At 44.9% G+C, this 17655-nt stretch overlaps 1 protein-coding gene across 3 annotated transcripts in view; it reads right to left on the bottom strand.

Annotated features, from left to right (window-relative positions):
- Positions 1-17655, bottom strand: part of LOC149347514 (uncharacterized) — a 59033-nt gene that overhangs the window by 15492 nt on the left and 25886 nt on the right. For 2 of the 3 annotated variants that reach the window (XM_089587155.1, XM_089587157.1), the window contains exons 7-10: positions 15799-15978; positions 13321-13637; positions 8393-8584; positions 1848-1938 (exon numbers count right to left, since the gene is read on the bottom strand). In XM_089587155.1, coding sequence (XP_089443281.1) covers positions 1848-1938; positions 8393-8584; positions 13321-13637; positions 15799-15978 — 780 coding nt within the window. The remainder of the gene's footprint in view (positions 1-1847; positions 1939-8392; positions 8585-13320; positions 13638-15798; positions 15979-17655) is intronic. The other variant, XM_089587156.1, reaches the window with a different exon arrangement.

Genomic DNA, 17655 nt, shown 5'->3' with positions numbered 1-17655 from the left:
GATTCAGTTTTCACATCGGTGATGATGGAAACCAGCCTGAAACACAGGCGGCCGCGCTCCGGTGCACAACTATAGGGTGTCCAGTTATTGTTTTGTAGCAAGGATACTATTCAAGATAGAATGATTTTTTTTTTAAGATAGTGGTCAATAGAGTAACAAACATTTTGCATATTTCAGAAAAATTTTTTACATTTTTTCCTTTCTAAATACAAGCGTGTCTTTGCAAGTTTCGTTGAATTTTTTCCTAAAATGTCGTTTTTAGCAAATAAATTTTTTGTTGCAACATGCAATTTGTTGTTTAAGCTTATATGAATAGAAAGCACCTTTATTCAGCTCTGTTTTTGGGTACTGCAATAAATATTGAATGCAACAGTTTTTACAGAAAAAAAAATGTACTGAAACCTTCAGGGAATGGTCATTTTTCCCACGGTACGGAAAGAGTTAAGGACCAGCGGTTACCTTGCCTTCGCATTACATGCCCTGCCCAAGCCCATTGCTTCCCCCCATACGCAAAGCTAGGAGAGGCAGTACGTACAAGAACGCAACTGCTAGCATACTTGTTCCGGTGCCTGGTTCTGCCCAGCGTGCATTGCACTGCTATGCAGCTACCTTCAAAACAATGTAGACGTATTGCTAAGAGTCAAGAGAACATATTAAAACTGCACCAGCGGTGGCCTAATAGTCTGAGCATCCACCCTGTACGTGAGAGGTGTGCGATTCGTCCTATGTGCTGCTCGGTTTGGTTTGGTTTGGTTTATGGGGTTTAACGTCCCAAAGCGACTGAGGCTATGAGAGACGCCGCAGTGGAGGGCTCCGGAAATTTCGACCACCTGGGGTTCTTTAACGTGCACTGACATCGCACAGTACACGGGCTATGTGCTGCTCGGTACCTGCCGGCTTTCCCAATGGGCACTATTACAAGGTTTCTCCCGGCCTGGTACTGTGCTTTCTTTGGGGCAAAACGCTGGGAAAGAAAAACGATTTACAGCCCCGAGCACCCCGAGCACATGCAGACCGAACGCATAGCGCTCTTTGGTTAAGGGGGGAAGCTGGTCTTAGAAAAAAATTTTTTGATAATGAAGTCACAATAATGGAATCTTCAAGAAACATGTATTTTTGCGTGCTGATTCCGAATACGCAATTTAATTTTATGTAACGAGTCCTTGTGCACTTATATAGTATGTTATGTAACTTTTTGCCGAGTGCTTTCAATAAATTTTGCTGCAGGAAACTTGCTAGGACGCATGCCATTGGCTTGTCTTGGCATCAAACTATGCAATAAGGGCAAAATTATTACCCTGCCTATCATAGAAGTTGAGTTACAGAGTTTTGAATTTGCCACTTCACAAACGGGAAGAAACTGATGATTTCAAAATCCTATAACTGACCTTCTATAACACGTAGGATGATAATTCTGCTCTTATTGCATAGCTTGATGTCAAGAGGAATGAATGACATGCAACCTAACAAGTTCCCTGCGGTAGAATTTCTTTCAAACTCTCGGCAAAAAGTTACCTAACATATTGCATAAGTGAACAAGGAGTTGCTGTACGCAAAATTAAATTATATATTTGGAATCGGCACTTAAAAATGCATGTTTCCTGAAGATTTCATAGTTGTGACTTCATTAATAAAAATTTCTTTTTAAGACCCTCTTCCCCCCTTAAGCTGCCACGGCAGCATTAAAAAATTAAATCACTGTTGTCAAAACCTATCCATATGTTGAACGTTTGTAAGACGCATTTTCGCTTCTTTCCATCAGTGATACGCACCTGCTGGCCTAATTTTAGAATATTATTTGAACTCCTTCTTTATGACGCACGTCAAATGCCAGTTTACGGCCTTACCCGCGCCATGTCGTCGTCGGAACCTTGAAGGTGCGGGTACTTTGTCAGCAGACTGTCCACAGCAATCCTGTAGAGGCGTGATGACGGGTACCTGAGAGGAAAGTCAGGACGCAGAACCAGTCACAACTTTGCATGCAGGAACATCTTGGTTAAAGGAAGCAATGCCTCCTCCCTTTCAGTGCCAGTCACATCACTTGAATTGTAGTGAGACACAATCAGACGCCTCAGTTCATTTGCAACTGTTAACATGTAGTGCCACCTATAAGGAGTTGTGGCATCCATCCCAGCTCTTAGATCATGCCATTTAAGTAACTCTGCTTCAAAATATGACCAGTTGCAGACACCACTGTAGCAGGCCCATGGATGTGGAGCAATCTAGAAGTTGCTAATGAGAACTGTCGCCTATTGTCGCCATTATCTGCGGGGATCTGCGGCCACTGGTGGCACGTGTTAAGTTGCTCCTGCTTTGTTGTAGGTATCCAGCTCCTGCCGAGTACGTCGTCGCTTTTGCCGCTGCCAGTCAGCAGCACATCAGTTCAGCAATCTGCGCCTTATCAACCTGCAAGCAAGCCCTTGGTGGTGACAGCGGCGCTGCCGTCGTCTCCGTGACGTCATCACTGCTGACCGCGCCACCTGGATACATAAAAGGAACGGACAGCCCCCGGACCCTTGGGATCTGCGGCCACTGGTGGCACGTGTTAAGTTGCTCCTGCTTTGTTGTAGGTAGGGTTCTGTCTTTTTCTTTGTAGCTATATTTGTTAGTACATTGTGGCCGCTGATCCCGTTCTAGTCTGTTGGATGTCTGCAACTTGTAAACGCACCTTGAAAAATGGGCATTGATGTGAACACGTACCGCGCTCGCATTGGCACCTTTCTACCATCTTCACATCGCTGCAGTACATTAACCGTCCAAACAAATACCACTTCCGCGCTACTTCAAGCTCTTTTACCACGACCTTCTTATGTACTAGCATCTGTATGCTTAGCGCTGCTCCTCCTTTCTGCTGGAGACATTGAGGCCAATCCTGGACCTGGAAAGGTAGAGGACGTTCTTAACTTGCTGAAAGACTTCATTGCTGAAAACGACCAAAATTTCAAGGCTACGACAGCCGCGTTGGAAGAAATCAAGCGCGATGTTGTTGACATTAAATCACGGATTGATGTCATTGAGCAGAATATGGGTGGCGTGTCCGGCATTAAGGAAAATGTCTGTTCTGTTCATGGGGCGATTACTGAAGTCAAATCTGTGGTTGCAAGCACAAGCAATGACCTTGGAAATGTAGTTGACGATCTTAACAATAGAATGAGGCGAAACAACCTGTTGGTAAAGGGCATGCCTGAAACAGAAGGCGAAGAGTATGAAAATACTGAAAGCAAAATACTGGAATTCATTTCCACCCACCTAAAAGTTAAACTGGATGCAAACGACATTAAACGAGCCCACCGCATCGGCCGGCGTCGCAATGATTACAAGCGTCCAATCATCATCAAGTTCTTAAATTTCAAGGTAAAGGAAGAAGTACTACGGAATGCATTCAACCTAAAAGATGTCGTGCCCAAAATGTGGTTGGAAGAAGACTTTTCACCCAAAATCCAACTACAACGAAAAAAACTGAGGGATTATGCAAAAAGTATTCGGGAGGAAAATGAGCGATTCACTATTCGGTTTAATAAGCTGCAGTTGCGTGGTGCAACCTACAAATATGACCCCGCTTTGGAACAAGTTGTGAAGGTATTCGAACAAGAAGCGCGCAGTCCTAAATGACCGGAAACTCAAAGCAAGTGGTCATCCGGCAAGCCTCGAGAAATTTCTGTGCTTCTTGCAAACTTCCGCAGTATTGTTCCCAAACTTGACACCGTGAAAGGCATAATTTTTACGTGCTCTCCAGACATCATTCTTGGCACCGAGACATGGCTAACGCCCGACGTTTCCAACAGCGAACTATCACTTCCTGTGGACCTAACTGTTTTTCGAAAAGACAGGAAAGAGGGTAGGGGAGGAGGCGTAATGATCGCCATACGGAGCGATTATCAGCCATGTCCCGTCGCCTTTGAAACGTGTCTTGAGCTGCTGTGGGTCATGGTTCGGCTCAAAGGTGTCACATACGTCATAGGTGCATGCTACCGGCCTCCAAACAGTCGTCCCGATTTTGTCGATCACCTGCACGATGCACTAGAATACATTTTCGCTACATACCCCCAAAGCATTGTACTGTTAGGAGGCGACTTCAATTATTCCGCTATTAACTGGAAAATGTCATCTGTCACTTCCGGATCGAATCGCCATGAATGTTCCCGCCTGCTTGATACAATGACAGCGTTTCATTTAACTCAGCTGATACAGGAGCCCACCCGAGGTGATCACGTTCTAGATCTGTTATTTACAAACCTTCCTACTCATTCCCGCACCTACGTACTCGAAGAGATAAGCGATCACAGATTCGTCCACAGTTTAGTACCCATGTACGTTCCTGCCAAGCATATTACGACCAAATGCATCCTAAACTACCCAAAATGCAATCATGAAAAAATGAACCGCATGCTAAGAGACTTTGCGCATATTTTTCAAACCACCTTTGTAACTCCCACGGCAAACGAAAATTGGTTGTTATTTCGCGATACGTTGAAGGAAATTGAGCATGCCTGCATCCCAAAATTACACGTCAAAACAAGAACCGACTCCCCCTGGCTCACAAAAGATGTCAAGAAGTGTCTAAACAAAAAGAAAAGAGTGTACCGCAGAGCTAAGGAAGTTAACTCTGACAGCGCCTGGCAACAGTACAAAGACGTATCTGCTACGACCGAAATCGCCATAAAGAAGGCTAAAAACAAATTTTTTAACCACACTTTACCCGACTTGTTAAAAACCAACCCTGCAAAATTCTGGCAAGTGATAAACCCTAAGGGCAGCCATGAGATACCAGTATTGAAAGATGCGGACGGACGTGTGGCACCTCCAGAGGCAATGCCTGACCTATTCAACAAGCATTTTACAGACACCTTTACAACCGAATCAGTGCCTTTTAATTACTGTGAACCTCAACAACCGTTAGTGCTTCATCCATCAGAACCAATCATCATTAGCGCAGCTGGAGTTGCCCGAGCTATTGAGCGACTTCCACTTAATTGTAGCCCTGGTCCAGACGGTATCAATACCAAACTTCTTAAACTTACCGCGCACGTGTCGGCTGCCTTACTAACTTTAATATTTCAGCAGTCTTTAGATACAGGATGCATTCCCGATGACTGGAAAACCGGAAACGTCAGCCCAGTTTTTAAATCCGGTGATAGCACGTCACCGGAAAATTATCGCCCCATATCACTAACATCGATTTGTTGCAAGTTGCTTGAACATATCCTCTATTCAAACATAATGACCCACCTAAATGCTAATAACTTGCTTATTGCTAACCAGCATGGCTTTAGGCAAAAAAAGTCCTGTCAAACACAGCTATTTGAGCTCTTAACAGATCTTCATGAATCGGTACACGAAGTAATATATACTGATGCCATATTTATAGATTTTTCAAAAGCTTTCGATCGCGTTCCCCACATAAGACTAATGAAGAAAATAAACAACCTACAACTGCATCGCGATATCATCCGTTGGATCGGAGAATTCCTAAGTAATCGCTCCCAAAGCGTCAAAATTAGAGAGTATTCATCGAGCAGTTCACGAGTCATATCGGGAGTCCCACAGGGATCCATTTTAGGGCCATTACTATTCTTAATTTACATTAATGACATAGCATCTAACATATCATCTAGCGTGCGACTGTTCGCTGACGACTGCGTGATCTATAGAAGGATAGTCACCCCCCTTGATGCAGTTATTCTACAGACCGACTTAGTGCGCCTAAATGAATGGTGCCAACTATGGCAGATGGAAATTAATATAAAAAAAACAAAGTTGATGACCTTTTCCACGCGCACTAATATACCTTCTAATGTCTACACAATTAATGAGAATACAGTTGAAAGAACGGATTGTTTTAAGTACCTAGGTGTTTATCTCAGTGCTGATTTAAGCTGGAACACCCACATAAATCACATCACAAAAGAGCATTTAAGAAACTGGGACTCATCAAACGTCGTCTATATCTTGCCAACCCCGAGACAAAGCTTCGCGCGTATACTGCACTCATAAGGTCAGCTTTAGAATACGCATCTTTAATATGGTGTCCAAGTAGCGTTTCATTAGTTAACCGTCTTGAGTCTGTGCAAAGTAAAGCTGTCAGGTTCATCCTTTCTTCATACTCACCGTATGAAAGTGTGTCATTATTGAAGCAAACTATCAGTATTCCCGACCTTATCACTCGACGCAAGTTCTCTCGTTTATCGTTTTTTCATTCCTTGTACTACGATGGCTCCCCGTTCACAGCTGATCGCATCGCCCCTGCCCATCATGTTTCATCCCGGTCTGATCATTCCCACAAAGTGCAACCCATCTTCGCGCGAACACTGAAATATCAAACATCACCCTTGCTATTATCCATGGCAGAGTGGAACTCGTTACCGGCTGACATAGTTTCTGAAACTGAGTTATCACATTTCCAAACAAAACTTTCATCGCACCTTGGCCTACAAAATTCACCGTGATATTTTCAGTATTGTCGAGGCATTGTCTTATACGCTCAACCTATGCATCTTTCAGCGACTGCAGTGATGTGTACTTGCAATTTGTATATAGTTATTCTTTGTATTTTGTTAACTACTGTGTGCCAATAATCTGTATTGTGTTGTTTTCATGCCCTCCCCCCCTATGTAATGCCCACTTGGGCCTTTAGGGTATTTAAATAAATAAATAAATAAATAATCTTGTGGAAAGTTTTTTTGCTTCTTTTGTCTCTTATTTTCTCTTGCAAACTGTTATTTGTATGAATTTGATACATATATAGCTAACATATAGCGTTATAGCTAACACTGTTTAACTAGGATACATTTTATACTGCGTTATTTTTTTTTATCTCGCCTGTACGCCTTAGCTGACAATGTATATGTAGGAGTCATGTTTGTACCTTGTCCGTTGCATTAACTCGAGTTTGTTAAATCGATTTCATTTTTTTGTAACCACTCCCCTCTAATGCCGTAGTGGCCCTGAGGGTATAATAAATAAATAAATAAAAATACACAAATTTGTTTCACTTTGCCAGGTGGTGAGTGTTTATCAGCAATCTCAAAGTATGCAACTCGGACACAGTTCACGTTTGCAACCACGTGCATTTACCACAAGCCATAAACCTCCGAATTTTGGCCCCAATCAGACCGCCGTTTTCAATATACGGACCCTAAGCGAAATTTTGCAATTGGTAAGATCAAAGAGCTCTGGCACCATCACAGTGAGAGCTACTGGCATGACTGCTAAATGTTTCCCTATAAACTGTCGCCTCATGGAAGAAAAAAAGAAGTAAAAGGAAACATAAAACAAAGTAGTTGTGTAGTTGAGTAGTTGTGTTATTTGCTGTCCCCCCCCATGTACATGCCCACCCGGGCCCTTAGGGTATTTAAATAAATAAATAAATAAAAAACAAGCAATGCACATGGGACAGCAGAAGTGACCTCGGTATGAGAGAGCTTGGTTTGCCAAAACTGGCTGATTTGGCTGGTAGTGAAATTGAGAAGACGTTGACAGGTGCTACGCCATGAGTCAGTACAGTTCAGTTTTCGAACATGACATTATTGCGAATCGTTTCCTCCGCTGCTCCGCCAGCCATTTTTTAATTACTATGCCGAGGTTATTCAGGCGCACCCACTTACAAATCGCACTTGTCACCTGTAAATGCACAGGCGTCAAAAGGCAGAGTATGTGAAAATGACTCTCAAAAGAACGAACTCTGGTGCTGTGAGTTCATGCATGCGAACTCTGGTGCTATGAGTTCGTGCATGTGAATCAATACACATCACCAGAGTATTGCGTTTAAATTGACGACTACGGCCTGTCCATTTCACTGTGAAAAAGGCACCAATAAGGGCTCTGAAATGCCAACCCCATCCTTTTAAAACTGATCCCATTGCATTTCATTTTAATTACAATGCCTGACTACACGAAATTTCACTGAACTCTTGACTAGACGTGAACAGTTTGGAAACCTTTATTTTAATTCTCAGAGCCACTATACAAAAAAAGGTTAACGTGAACCATTCAAGCTTGTTCCCATCAGTGAACAACACTGGCTCCTTATGTTTCGATCAGCTGGATGAGCCTCTCATTTTCCCAAAATCCTTAAAAACTCGAATCTGCGCAGTATGATGCGATGTAAAGTTAATAAGCAAAGCAGTGGCTGGGCCATTTACATCCATCCTAGACATTCAGTACATTTTTTTGGGCAACAAGACAGAGACAGGCAGAACAACACAACGGCCAACACCGACATGACTTTCCAGCTCGTTGCAAGTACAAACTAGGCTGAAACACTTCTACCCGTCTTGTGCGAGGTAAGGGCAGGACCCTCTAATGCTTACAGGACTTTTCGAGTGATCTATGTTTGAGTAACAGAAAAAATCAGAGGATAAATGTGCGCACAACTCCAGGGTGGCCAACTTACAGCGTTATTTTGCAGCACACGCTGTACAGGCTGTTGATGATCTGGCGACACATCCTCCCAGTCACGGGCTCCTTGGCGTCCAGGGCATCTTGGATGACAGTGAAGGGTGGCAGCTTGAACTTCAGGTAGTCCGTTGACGCTGGAGCCCTGGGTGGCTTCTCCAGGCCAAAAAGTGGCACAACCGCACTGCTGCTGAGAAAAGGCGAAGAAACAAAAATAAGATGGCAGCCTACTACTTCATTGTGCCTTCATTGAGAAAGGCTCAAGGAAAGAGAGAACAGGACCTGTGGATCCTGTTTTTCTGCACGAAGCGCTTCTTTCAAATGCATTACCAACTAGCCCAAAGCTACAGTTTGCTCAGATTTACACCTCATCGCGCACTGTCGTTTTCAGTCTAATATGAAGCCGTGAAGAACCTCAAGGGCTTTCGAAAGGCACTGAAGAACCCCGACAAACTTCAGGTAAACTCTTGTGTGCGCGTCACTATTTTGCACCATACTTTATTCTCAGACATGTACAGAGATAGCACATTGCTATCTAGCAGCTTCGTGAAGAACTTCACAATAAATGAAGAAACTTCACTCTGAACGTTGTGGCAACATCTGGCTCCATGCAGAGGCATTAAGCTGCACTACAAACTTTGTTTCACCTGGGATTTACTGCAGTGATCTCTGTAGTCTGTTGGTACTTAGCGCTACCTTTTGTAATTTTTAACTGTGTAATAAGCTCAGATACCCACAGTTCAGCCACCGCGGTGGCTCAGTGGCTATGGTGCTCGGCTGCTGGCCCGAAAGACGCGGGTTCGATCCCGGCCACGGCGGCTGAATTTCTTTGGAGGAGAAATTCTAGAGGCCCGTGTGCTGTGCGATGTCAGTGCACGTTAAAGAACCCCAGGTGGTCAAAATTTCCGGAGCCCTCCACTACGACGTCTCTCATAGCCTGAGTCGCTTTGGGACGTTAAACCCCATAAACCAAACCAACCACAGTTCACCCATCCCCCTCTGCAATGCCTTGTTTTTAAAGACAAAAAAAAATTATTGAAGCAACACAGCTCAAAAAGATGATGAAGGTGGAGTCTATGCAACATGAGTGCTGATCTTACATGGTCTCTTTCTCTGTAGCTTTTTGCACTACATAAATGGGTACCAACAAGCCCTTACTGTTCCAAAGAGGAGCTACACTGGCAGTATTTTCTCAACTACTGTGGTGGCCACTACTTGAGAAGGAAAGTCAAAAGACACTTGTCAACAGGGGCTGATACTCAGCCATGGCCGTTCAGTCTTGAAATCAGTAACTGTGCTAGCCACTTCCGTCAGTGTTGAGTTGCCTGTTTTGTGGATGTAGGCATGCATTATGAACTGTCGACTTCTAAGTTCCTTCCTTGTACACTCCATGGCCAGTTTAAATGATTGGCTTATAGAGCTGTCAGACTGACAAACCACAAGAAGTGGGGCCATATTACCAAAGATGCCGAAATGACAGCCAGTGGCTTTTGACGGTTCTCACAGCTGTTCCACGATGAAATGCAATGATAAATTTTTCGCTGAATGTTGGACACTTTTCTGGTAGATGGCAGCAGTAGATCAAGTTTTTAAGCTATATTACTGTTTAAATCTCTTGATAATTTATTTGGCTATTTTATGGAATATAAGATAACCATCACTTTCTAATGTAAAATAACGGACAATCTTAGTAAACAGAGATGATGACATCGACTGCAGCAACGAAAGTAAGTTTTCAGCTGATTCAAATCATTAGGAACGTGAGTGACGATATGGAGCCACCAAATACGAATTCCCTCAACTTGGAAAGTACTCACTAAAGCAGGGTATTTCATTCTTTCAAAGCAAAAGCTCTTTTCTTTGATTTAAAAGCTCTACGATTCACTTGGCAGCGTGTTTGTCCGCTAAAAACAGGTTCCATCGAGATTTCACAAACAATACGAGCAAAGAGCAAGACAGGTGAATCGATTTGCAATAAAATATTTACTAAGCCAAACCATACATAACCATGCTCAACAGAGCTTTCGCTTGTATCACTAGCTCTAACAAACCTCTGTTAATTTTTTTTAGTCTTAAGAAACTATAGTAGTTTTCAAGAGGTGCAGAGAAACACCACATGCCTTGGCTTCCATCCTTTCTTGCCTAGCATACATGCAAAAGAAGAGCATGCAAATTCGCAGTCCTTCAAGAAATGCTCAAAATTAATTAGTAACAAGTGAACATGTAATGAAACAGCCTCTTATGAACAATTACGGCATGGTTCGTCCCTGAAGAGGGTCGGTAAAACGAAGTTGGGGGAGCCTCAGGAACCTGGAAAATGCACCAACAAACCCTTGAGCTTCAAAACACCTGCACTGCAGTGACACACCATTCACAAAGCTCATGAATGTAGCTTTCAGGGTGAACATTTACTCTGGACAGATCATGTAAACTACGTTTGCACTAAAATGGCTCGCTCTGTTGGTATCCTAAATAAATTTCGCACAATACTGCCTCGAAAATTCAAACTACAAATTTATTTCTCTCTAGTCTTTTCGCATGTACAATATTGTTTGTTGATCTGGGGAACGACTACCTCAACCAATCTTGTGAAAGTACCGTATTTACCCAATTCCAACGCACACCTTTTTTCGGGGAAAATACGTCTCAAAATCGCATGCGCGTTGGATTCGAGTGCAAACCGAAACTGCCCCATAGCTGCCCATCGTCATCGCCATTATACGATGGGGGAGCTCACTAACTGCCGGCAAACATGAGAGCACGTTTGCTCGTCGTTTTCTGCGTCGCAGGAGCCGTTTTCAATCGGTGGCGCTTGTCATTGGTCGCGTGCTCAGCGACCACGGACCACGTTCACGGCGACGGTATCCCATGCACTGCCGCGGGCGGACGCCTCATCACTGCCTTTGCACGATCGAGATACGCGGCTCGAAGAATATGTTGATGAAACAACGGTTGTCGGAAACGCGTCATTTCGGCGGTAAAGTTCCAAAAACGATGAGAGTCCTTTCTGTTCTGCGGCCGATTCTCTGACAGAGATTACATCGTCCGCAGGCGGGGCACGCCGCGCCGCTGACGAGGTCGTGCATCATGCCGATCTAACAGATAAGAGCGCTTCCGCGCTCGTTTTTACGTTTGTTTTGGCCGTCGAACATCTTTATCTTTCGCTCAGATGCACTGACGAAGTCATGGATGCACCGCAAGAAGCTTGAAGGATCCAAATGGTGCATCGCCACTGCCGCAGTTACGCCTAGCAGCAGAAGAACCCCCCGTCACCGGAGCTCTCCGCTTGCGCTTGGGGCGTCTTCCTTTATACTGATGCTTTGTCAGGAACTTGCGTGAAAGAAAATCTCGTTTCTCAGTCGCATCCATAGCGGAGAAAGGAGAAAAACCCGGGCAGAAGCGTTGGTTCACGTCTCGGTGGCGGCAGAACGAAGGAAGAGCGTCTGCGTCCGACCGTGCGGTGGAAAGCTCGTAGCCAATGGAAGAGCTCCGATCGTACCACGTGATTTGAAGGGCCAGTCGCGACGCTCGACTCGGGCGGGAAACAATCTTTTTTTTTCGTATTTTTATCAAGAATGCGCCGCTGCCGAAGTGGCTTCTGGTAGGAGAGGGTTAGGCCTACTTCCCCGCGAAAATTCAAGAGCGGGCGACGCCGTGGAGCGAAATGTCGCGTTCCCGAAATTCGGTCAAATTCGCACTTTCGCGAGCCACCGCGAAAGCTTTAATTGCATTTTCTTACTAACTTCCCATTGGTTATCGGCTTTGATTTTTTTATACATAAAAGAAGAGGCCTGGGGGAATACAAAACGTAAGCAAATACAAAATCGACTTTATCGAAAAAAATCGCGGTTTTTTCACACGCATCTCTCCTTAAAATATAAAACGGTTGCAAATTATTTTCATTCGTGGAAGCCACATGCACGTTAGAAGCGGGCTTGTAGTTTTTTTTTTTTTCATTACCAATATCGGGCGCGCGTTAGAATCGGGGCTTGAATTTTTTTTTTTTTTTTGGTGCCGTAAATTGGGTGCGCGTTGGAATCGGGGCGCGTTGGAATTGGGTAAATACGGTACTTACTTTACAAAAAAGAGCTGTACGAGCGATTGATAATTTACATTACAGTGAGAGCACAGGTCCTTCCTTCCTCAACCATAGACTGTTAACCATCACGGCGGCTTACCACAAGAAGCTTGCTGTTTATATCAGAAACCTTATGAAAGGAAACTGGCAGACTTTCGAGAGCACATATTTAATTGCCCAAACAGCATACAGTCTTAGGCATCCTCAATACCATGCATCAAAATCCCGTACAAACTATGGGTTCCAAAAACTAACTCACATAATTCCTCATACATTAAACACCTATCCATATTTAACAGAATTGTCACTACAAAATATGTCCGAGGTCAGATTTAGGAAAACTGTTCATGAATATTTTTGATATAGCTAGTTGTGGTGTGTTTCTACCTAATCATTTCTACCTAATAATTTTTTTGCGTCTCTCATAGCCTTAGTCGCTTTGGGACGTTAAACCCCATAAACCAACCACCAACCTAATCAGTTTTTGTCTTTGTTATGTTTTGATCTTAGTTTGTTGTGCTTAGCTCTATGCATGCCTGATCTCTGTTTCCTTGTCAATATATCCGCTGTTTTTCTAGTTTCTGTTACTTATGGAAACTTTGTACCATTGCCAAGTGCCACTTTGTTTTGTTTTTTTTACATGGGGAGGGCAGGCCTCTGTCAGGCGCTACTAGGCGCCTTTAGCTTGCTCTCCCTTGTTTGCAGTCTCTGTACTGGCCAAACAAAACCAATAAATGAAATTAAAAATAAACACCTGTTGTCGCTCCTCTTCAACCGTCAATGGGTAAACAACAGTCAACATTGGAAGTCAATGGGTTAACCACCACGGGATGAAGTGCATTATATACCTTGGTCCCGCCAACGGTTGGTTGACGTCCATCTCTGCACCCGGCAGCGACTTGCTGGCAGCCTTTTTGGCGAGCTTATCGGCAGCGGACTCGTCAGTGCACATTCTAAGCAGGTCGGCAACGGTGATGTCGTTGTTGTCGTCTTCCACCGCCAAGATTGCGTTGGAGACGTTGGGACAACTGTACGACTCCTCCTCTTTGTCCTCCTGTTCACACTCTGTTTGGAATGGTGCGGCTTCTGAGTCACTAGGCTCGTCCGACTCGATGACACATTCGGGCCCGTCATGCCGGTTCAGTGGCTCATTGAAGTCAGCAAGCTGCATCGGGAAGGAAACAGGAAGGTCTGACTTCACTGTCATCCTCATAACTACAGTCAAGCCCACTTATAACAATATTCAAGTGCCATGGAAATACCATTGTTATAACCAATAATTGTTATAACAGGGTTGTGCCGAAAAAAATAAAAGATGACAAACTTCAGAGCATTTATTGACAGTAAATACCCAGAGGGGTTTGATTATTCTAATGCCTGTAAAAGCTCGTTAAATCGAACTTCAGGGAACCAGAACAATGTTCACCGTTCACCGATGACCAAAGCACCGCCATCACTGCGCCACCGGGAGCTTTGAGCACCTCCACGTCACAGGAATCAAGCCGGCTTTTTGGAAGCTATTCTTATGGGAAATTCAAGAAGCATGCAGAACCAAGGGTGCGGTGACAGCTGACAAGAGAAAAACTGCGCTGGCTGCATGCACGCGCGCTGCACTGACTGATTAGGGGTACGCATGGCATGCGTAGCCAATGCAGCAATGCAGCAGCTCTCCTAACGCGATGACGCCTGCCTCTTTTGCTTTCATGGCGTTGCTGCGCCAGCTTAGTCCATTGGTCGGCCCCACACATGCACGCTTTTGTGTTGTAAGCATGGTTTTGCTGGTGTGGTTGTAGCATTTCTTTTCTTTTTCTGTAATGGTTGACACTCAATTACCAGATTGAATTGTTATAACCAATAATGTGCCTTGACAGCATTGCTATAAGCAGTTTATTTTACCATAGAACACATGGCAAAGCTGATGGTGCCATGACCGACCATTGTTATATCCGATATATTGTTATAACCAGTATTGTTATAAGTGGACTTGACTGTACCACCAACCCACCTGCAGTTACTACAAGACAAAGTACCCCCCCCCCCCCCTCCATCCAGTTGTCCTCCAATTAGCACTGCCCTGCATCAATAATGACCACCTGGCCCCGACACACTTCCTAATCTCATCCATCTATACGACTATCGCTGCCATCCCTGCAGCCTTTAACTTCTCTTAGAATCCACTACGTCATCCAAGGCAGGGGTGCTGAATCTTTTTAGACTCGAGAAACCCCGACAGGTTTCAGAAGATGCTGAGAAACCCTCCGTGTCTCAGATTCCATCCCTTTTTATCTAGCATGCATACCAAAAAAAAAAAAAAGAGCATGCAGACTGTGTGGCCTTTCAGAAAAAAAAAATGAACAATTTATTTAAAAATGACTCATGGTATACAGAAACAGTCTGCTAGTACAGAGATGTTCAAATCAGGGAATTTGAGAGGCGATATTTGGCGAGAAGGAAATTTTTACGAAGTTTAAGGGACATTTAAGAACCGAAATGATCTCCAAATTGATAGAGTTCTCAAGCTGCTGCAGAGAGAAAGGGCCTCAAATATGGATTTTGGGGACTAAGTGAGGGAATTTTAGGTTACGGCATGGAACGTAACTGGTCTGCTGTAAACAGCAACAGTAAAGTTGGTCCCAAAATAAAGTAGGTATAAAGAAAAGGTTGGGGTTCACATATATGTGGATTCATGTGCTTGGGGAACCCCAAAAAGCACTCCAAGGAACCGAACGGTTCCAAGGAACTCAGTGGGGTAAGGTATAGTAGTCTTGACTTTGGCAAAAAAAGGCCACCTGATAGCATTCACTATCATCATCAGCAGACTGCACCAAAATAATGGGGTGAATTTCTTATGCAAGGGAAAATTAAATTGTACCTTTTGAAAGCCAAAGTATGCGGGATGAGTTCATTATGCGAGCGTGTTCATTATGTAAGTAAACATGGTACATTGTCTCATTGTTATACTTAACGAACACATGACACAAAACTGATGCCGGCAAGCAGTGTGCCAGCCTAATTAACCCTGTCGTTTGCCAGCTGCGGCCACCGTATCCCCGCAAACTTCTTAATCTCATCCGCCCACCTAACTTTCTGCCGCCCCCCTGCTACTCTTGCCTTCTCTTGGAATCCACTCCGTTACCCTTGAGGACTAGCGGTAATCTTGCCTTCACATTACATGCACTGCCCAAGCCCATTTCTTCCTCTTGATTTCGACTAGGATGTCATTAACTCATGCACAAGCTAAACACAGTCATACCACAACACAGCCTCTGCTGAAAAATCTTAAAAAGGATGTAAATTTAGGACTAAATCTGAGGCTCTGCACTCACCCAGGGTCGCTTGGTTGCCAGGGCCTGCTTGACGTTGGCGAGCGTCCGTTTGCGGCCCTCTTTCCGGCCGCCTTCCCCTGGGCTCTCTCTCCTCTCCGGTTCGCCTGGCTCGGGTGATGGCTCTGGAAACCTCCTCCGTGTGTTCTTAAACTTGCTCCTCAGGGCAAAGCACCAGCGTTGCTGCCATTAAAAGGACACCAAGAACAAGGTTACCGTATTTACTCGCATAATGTTCGCACTCGCGTAATGATCGCACCCCCGAATTTTGTTGGCAAAATTCAGTTTTTTTTTTATTTCCCGCGTAATGATCGCACCCCGAACTTTCCGCGGCAACGATGATAGTACTTGCTTATCTGTCTGACAGATGGCACGCGCAGATTACCATCTTGCTCTGTCAGCATTGCAGCGGCAGCCCCCTGTTGACTGACCTGCGGTCACACGGGCAGTCTAAATGCGGTTATGCTTAATCGTGGATACCAAACTTGACTGCGGTTATCTCGAATCACGGTTCGCCGTAGTCGCAAGTCTCGCCACCATTCTGGGTTGCGGTACAATGAACAAAGTGACGCGGTGATCCGGCTAAACTTCATTGTTCTCAAAAATATAAGCCCTGTGATACGGGAACGTCCAAAATGAATCCTCCTTGAGGATCGCGGACCTGTACCGAGTTGCTGGTAGGAGTAATAACTGCGATGCAAGCAAGTTTTAAGTTCGCAGCCGCGCAGCAGCTGCCGTCGTTGCAGTGCGAGTGATCCGATCTGCTTGGCCAGCTCCTCTGCGAAGGCATCGCTGAATCGTATATACAGTAATCCCTCGTTATAACGAAGTCAGCGGGACGGCGAAAAAATTCGTTATAAGCGATAATTCGATATAAGTGACCGCTCGAAAAAAACTAAAATAGTCGAGATTTAATTGCGCCACAACTGCGAGAAAGTCAAAATACGATGTATTCAGTGCAGCAAAACTTTATTCAAGTGAAAAGAAGGCAGTGAGTTTTGCCTGTTTCATGTTCATACCGGGCGCGAGCAACCCCTGCTCCAACTTGCCCAAGCATTGCAAGAGGCCGCGGTCGCCGCCCGTGCACTCAACCTTATTTCGCAGGAGGCGTAGATACTCGCGCGTCTGCACCATAGTCGGCACTTCACGTGGCTCTTCGTCCGCCGACTCTTCGTCCTCGTCGGGACCACCAAGAGTTTCAATTATATCCGCATCCGTCGCTGGGGCAACCACGGGAGCTGCAGCATCAGCCAACGCGAATGTCACAAAGTCTCCTTCAACCTCTTGGCCAGAAAGTTCATAAACGGCCTCGTAAAGATCGCTACAAGTCCGGTCATCGTCAGGTTGGTCATCCTCAGGCTGGTCATCGTCAGGGCCACTGACGACGGCGCGGCAAAAGCCGGCGTGTGCAAAACAGTTCGCGACCTTCGAAGGTGCGAGCTCTCTCCAGGATAAGTTCAGCAAGTGGATTGCACCAAGCAAATCGATGTTGTAGCTCTTGCTGGCGTCATATGCCGTGAGCATGCGCTGCAAAAGAGCCTTGCGGTACAGCTTCCGGGTGGTCTCGATGATGCCCTGGTCCATCGGTTGCAGTACCGCGGTTGTATTGGCAGGCAAAAATTCTATAGTGATTGCCGTCAGGTTTTCTATCTTCCCGTGGCTCGGGCAATTGTCAACTATAAACAGCACTTGCCGATTCTTTGCGCGGAACCGTCTATCCATAAGGCGCACGTAGTCTTCGAAAATAGCTGCTGTCATCCAAGCCCGCTTGTTGTTCCTATAGATGCACTCCTTAGGAATCGCTGCATTGCGGAAGCACCGCGGTTTCTCAGCCTTCCCCAGTATTAACAAGGGAAGCTT

Source organism: Amblyomma mixtum, chromosome 4 (assembly GCF_055824585.1).
Source record: "Amblyomma mixtum isolate Tamu chromosome 4, ASM5582458v1, whole genome shotgun sequence".
NCBI lineage: Eukaryota > Metazoa > Arthropoda > Arachnida > Ixodida > Ixodidae > Amblyomma > Amblyomma mixtum.
The sequence above is the reverse complement of the archived record's forward strand: the minus strand, read 5'-3'. Positions and strand labels throughout refer to the sequence as shown.